This window comes from Hyaena hyaena, unplaced genomic scaffold, assembly GCF_003009895.1.
Source record: "Hyaena hyaena isolate Hyena2069 unplaced genomic scaffold, ASM300989v1 scaffold_790, whole genome shotgun sequence".
Classification (NCBI taxonomy): domain Eukaryota; kingdom Metazoa; phylum Chordata; class Mammalia; order Carnivora; family Hyaenidae; genus Hyaena; species Hyaena hyaena.
Window position 1 is genome coordinate 681704 of NW_024081412.1, and position 5482 is coordinate 687185.

At 37.1% G+C, this 5482-nt stretch overlaps 1 protein-coding gene across 1 annotated transcript; it reads left to right on the forward strand.

Moving 5' to 3' along the window:
• The first annotated feature begins 2866 nt into the window (after positions 1-2866).
• On the forward strand, positions 2867-3829 carry LOC120221414 (olfactory receptor 2G3). The gene has a single exon (XM_039218790.1). The coding sequence runs from the start codon at positions 2867-2869 to the stop codon at positions 3827-3829; it is 963 nt and encodes a 320-aa protein (XP_039074721.1).
• Positions 3830-5482: the final 1653 nt, after the last annotated feature.

The window sequence follows — 5482 nt, forward strand, 5'->3', positions numbered from 1 at the left end:
GATGTAATATTGTGAATACATTTGGTAAATCTATCTCGTCCAGTTTGTCATTCAAAGCCATTTTCCTTGTTTATTTGATGTTTAGGTATTTGTCCATTGCATTTATTGATTAGTTCCCTTATGTTTGTTATCAAAAAACATATGTATTTGGTTGCTTTCATATTGGGTGCATATGTATTTACAACTTTAATATCTTCTTCTTGAATTGTCTCCTTTATGATTACATAGTGTCCTTCTTTGTCTCTTGTAACTGTTTTAAAGTCTATATTGTCTGATATAAGTATTGCTACCCCAGCTTTTTTTGACATCTACTTGCATGACAGATGTTTCTCTGTCCTTTTACTTTCAATGTGGAAGTGTCTTTAGTTCTAAAATGTGTATTTTGTAGGTGGCATATTGATGAGTATTTTTTAAATCAAATTCCATTTAATTTCAAACCAGTTGATAGATAAGTATTCATTGCCATTGTATGACTTGTTTTGTAGTTTCTGAAGATTTTTCTTGATCTTGTGTTTCTCTCATGGTTTGCCGATTTTCCTTTATGATATTTTTGGATTTCTTTGTCTCTATTCTTTGTGTATTATATAATAGTTTTTGATTTCTGGTTATCATTAGATTTGTATACATATAACAGTATATATTAAGTTAATGGTTGCTTAAATTTGAACCCTTTTCTTCTCTCTTTTGTACTTTTTAGGTATATGTTAATATATTTTATGTCTTTTCCATGAATTCTCCAACTGATTATTTATAGACATTTATTTTTACTGCTTTTATATTTTCTACTTTTGTACTGTAACTTTTGATCACTCCTTTCCACTCAGATAATCTTCTTTAATATTTCTTGTAGGGCTTGTCTAGTGGTCATGAACACTTTCATTTTTATTTGTCTGGAAAACTCTTTATTTCTCCTATTCTTACTGATAGCCTTGCTGAATAGAGTAGTATTGGCTGCAGTTGTTTCCCATTCAGCATTTTGCATGTATATCATGCTACTTCCTTCTGTCTTGAAAAGTTTCTGCTGAAAAATCTCCTTCTACCCAGTTAATATCAGTTACTGACTCCTTTTTTTTTTCTTGCTGCTTAGAATTTTTTTCTTTATTTCTATATTTTGCCAATTTAATTACAACATATCTTGGTGTGTGTCTGGTTTTCTTGCATTTGATGGGGATTCTCTGTTCCCCTGGATCTTGATATCTGTTTCCATTCCCAGATATGGGAAGTTTTCAGCTATTATTTCTTCAAATAAATGTTCTGCTTCCTTATCTCTCTTTTTTCTTATAGGACTTCTGTAATATAAACGTTATATTTGATGGAGTCTTTGATTTCTCTATTGTCATTTTGCACAAGTATTTTTTCTCTTTTGTTCACCTTGATTACTTTCCATTACTGTCTTCTAAGTCACTATTTCATTCCTGTTTCTTCTAGCCTGCCATTCATTCCATCAAGTGAGTTTCTCATTTTGTTTATTGAACACTTTATCTCTGATATTTTATTTATTATTTCTATGTTAAGGATCTCCTTCATGTCTTCCACTCTTTTCTCAGTTCAGTGAGTATACTTATGATCATTGCTTTAAATTCTCTGTCACATATATTATTTATATCTGTTTTACTTAGATCTCTGTCTGTGTCTTTTTCTTGTTCTTTCATTTGGGATAAATTTCTCTGTCTCCTCATCTGTCTGTCTTTCTGTGTCTGTTCCTGTGTGTTAAGAAAGTCAGCTGTGTCTTCTGCTTTTGAAAGTAGTTATTTCATGAAGAAAAAGTCCTGGAGTGTCATGCTGTGCTCTTTCCTCTGTTCACCATAACCTGGCACTTCAAGAGAGTATGCTATGCATGTTGCACTTTTTGTTTCAGTGCAGTCTGAATCTCTGCCTGTTGTGTGCTATTTTTGCTCTCTGTCATGTTAGTGGGACCCAGACAGTCTCACTCTGAGGTGGGTGATGGTGGTCACTGGGGATCTTGGGGGTGGAGCAGTGAAGTTACTAAAATTTGAGCTGGTCCATCACTCATATGACAGATCCCCTGAAGCACTGCAGTGTCTGGGACTTGCTTTTAACATACAAATTATTATTTATTTAATTTTTTAAATCTCTAGATAGAGTTTAAATCCATGAGTATCTCACTTTTCTTTGTTGAGGTAGTGTACAGAGATGAATGCGTACGAATGTGTGTAAAAAGGGGAAAGATAAGGGTTCTCTGAGTGGTTCAGTTGGTTAAGCATCTGACTCTTAATTTCAGCTTAAGTCAATCTCACAGTTCATGAAATTGAGCCCCACATTGGGCTCTGTGCTGACAGTGTGGAGCATGCTCCCAAGCAGGCTCTTTTTCTTTCTCCCTCTTTCTCTGCCCTTCTGTGTCTCTGTCTCTGTCTCTCTCTGTCTCTCTCTTTACCTTTCTCTCCCTCTCTCAAAATAAATAAACTTTAAAAAATTAAGGGTAAAGATGAAGAGAAAATTCCCATCTCCATGTCTGCCTAGGTTAAGATCTGAATATTGTATTTTGTATGCATATTTTTGTTGACAGTTAAAACCATGGAGATGCCACTTGCTTCTTTATTTTGGGAGACAATTTCAGTAGAAGTGACTGTGTATATTTTTTGACATGTGTGTGATTATACACATTGATTAGTTTAATAATTAGTGTCCAGAGAAACACAAAGTTGAAAGCACTCATAATTTTTTAAGAGTCTTGGGACTGGATTATTGCTCTGAATCAGCAATACACTGCAAATAAAAAAAATAGTAAGTTGGACAAGTTAGCTTCCATCACCCTTTCAACTTGTACATTATGATTCTAGGATAAATTGTTTCAAACATACTTGTTTTCATTTCTCTCTTAACAGAAGCAATTTATTCTGTAGAAATGGAAAGGGCCAATGAGAGTTCCCTGATGGGCTTCATCCTTCTAGGCTTCTCAGACCACCCTCGCCTGGAGTCTGCACTCTTTGTATTTGTTCTTTTTTTCTATATCTTGACGCTTGTGGGGAACTTTGCCATTATCATTATATCATACCTGGATCCTCTTCTCCACACCCCCATGTACTTCTTCCTCAGCAACCTTTCCCTACTGGACCTCTGCTTCACTACTAGTCTTGCACCTCAGACCCTAGATAACCTGCGAGGTCCAGAGAAGACTATCACTTATGGTGGTTGTGTGGTCCAACTCTATATTTCTCTAGCTCTGGGCTCCACTGAGTGTATCCTCTTGGCTGTAATGGCTTTGGATCGTTACATTGCTGTCTGCAAACCCCTCCACTATGTGGCTATCATGAATCCACGGCTATGCCAACAACTGGCATCCCTCTCCTGGCTCAGTGGTTTGAGCAATTCCCTGATTCATGCTACTTTTACCTTGCAATTACCTCTGTGTGGCAACCACAGACTCAATCATTTTATTTGTGAAGTACCAGCTCTCCTCAAATTGGCTTGTGTGGACACCACTGTCAATGAGTTGGTGCTTTTTGTGGTTAGTGTCCTATTTCTCCTAATCCCCCCAGCACTCATTCTTATCTCCTATGGCTTCATAAGTCAAGCTGTGCTGAAGATAAAGTCAGTAGAGGCAAGACACAAAGCCTTCAGCACCTGTTCCTCCCACCTTACAGTAGTGATCATTTTCTATGGCACCATAATCTACATGTACCTACAACCAAGTAACAGTTATGCCCAGGACCAAGGCAAGTTTATCTCCCTCTTTTACACCATGGTGACCCCGACTTTAAATCCTATTATCTATACTTTAAGAAACAAGGACATAAAAGTGGCTCTGAGAACACTTCTGTCAAAAAAAATTGTTTTCCCTATGACTGCGTTGTTCAAGGAAAATTAGTCAAACAGTATTTCCCGATTTCACATTAGTGAAATTTATGTTTACTTACTTAATCTAATAAGGGAGATTTTCCTCTCTTATGTGTAACTAAGCAAAATATATATGTTTATTTAAGTTCAGAGCTTGAGCCATAGGAGAAAGAGTGGTGTATGGGTATAAATTGTAATCATCACCACAAAGTCTATATTTTATTTAGACATTTATTCTCAGGGATTCAATAAAAGTAAGTAATTAAATATTTACCATTGTCTAGGTAATGAATCTTTTTCATTTTCATTTTTGATGAATTATTTAGCATTTAAACACCTTAACTTTACTTCATAATGTTCCTTCTTTAAAGCTTCATGTTGGAAAATAAGCTCTTTATACATGTACTTACCCTACTAAAGTAGAAAACTAAATCTTCACACTGTCAATTTATTGAAGAGTAGGTTATCATAGTAACTGTTTTCTTCCATATTCTCATTTTAAAATAACTATCAAGAAAGACTAAGAGAAACAAAATATAATAAGCGTATTTTTTCTTTTTTAGTTTACCCAAAAAGATACTACCTATTCCTCACTCCCAGTTCCAAGCTAGATTTAATTTCAGAAGTAAATATCTGTGCCTTATCACTAGATGACATTGTTCTTGACATGGTTTGTAAATACAGAATCACAAAAATTTTGGCAGTTTTCACACCCACTCATTTTATTGATATTTTCTTGGTTAAATGTGCATATTCATATTTTAAACCTGATTCTAACCTGATGTTGGAAGGTGGTAGGTAGGAAGGCCTTAAACTCACATCCTTCATAGACACAGCAAATTTATGCCAATTGATAATGCAAATCTTCCTAAAAAGAACTAAGAGCTGACTGAACAGCTTCTATTCAACAAGGTAGACCTAATAGAGAATGACAAAAAAAAAAATGGAGATTCAGTTACAAAGGGAACCCCCACCCCTGATGTTGAAAACTGCCTTGGGCAGGAATAGTGGGCAATGTGAGCAATCCTGGGACACAGAAAAAAGCTATGATTTAAAGGAGCAACTAGATGTAAAGAGCCCTATAACCCTGCCCAAAGGGGGGGGGAGCAAGTGCTGGAAATCTCTCCTAATTGGAGGGGTTGGCCAGTGTCATAGTTTATGGTTCTTTTCTACCCTGATACTGCAGATAAGAGCAGGGTCTGGGCACCCTACCCTATCTCCTGCCTCAGCAATCCCTGGGCCCCTATTTCACACCAGCCCATAATGCCCCAAGACTCACAAAAGTAGTGATTTAAAACACAAACTAGAATGTAAGTAACCCAGCCTTAAACTCTGCCTACAGTGGGGGAGCCCCTGGAACTTTCCCTGGGTCAGAGAGGTTGGCAAGCACCATGGTATATGTTCCCCTTCCATCCTGATAACAGAGTGGAGCAAGGTCCGGGTTCCATAGGAGGTCTGCTGCCTTAGTAATTCCCAGGCCACTAACCTATTGCTATGCCCAGATCGCGATCTCCCCAAAATCTCAAGACCACCAAGGAGTCTGAGTCACGTATGCAAGAACAAAGGGCATTTATTTGGGCTTAAGCTCGGGCTCCCACACTTCACCAATGCAATGGATCCGTGCTGAGAGCCCCGAACAAAGGAGGAGTAGGGTTTTTATTAACTCTAGGGCGGGAAAGGGGTG

Bases quoted from the DNA above. Each gene is read 5' to 3' on its own strand.
- LOC120221414 (XM_039218790.1), top strand. From the start codon at position 2,867: ATGGAAAGGGCCAATGAGAGTTCCCTGATGGGCTTCATCCTTCTAGGC.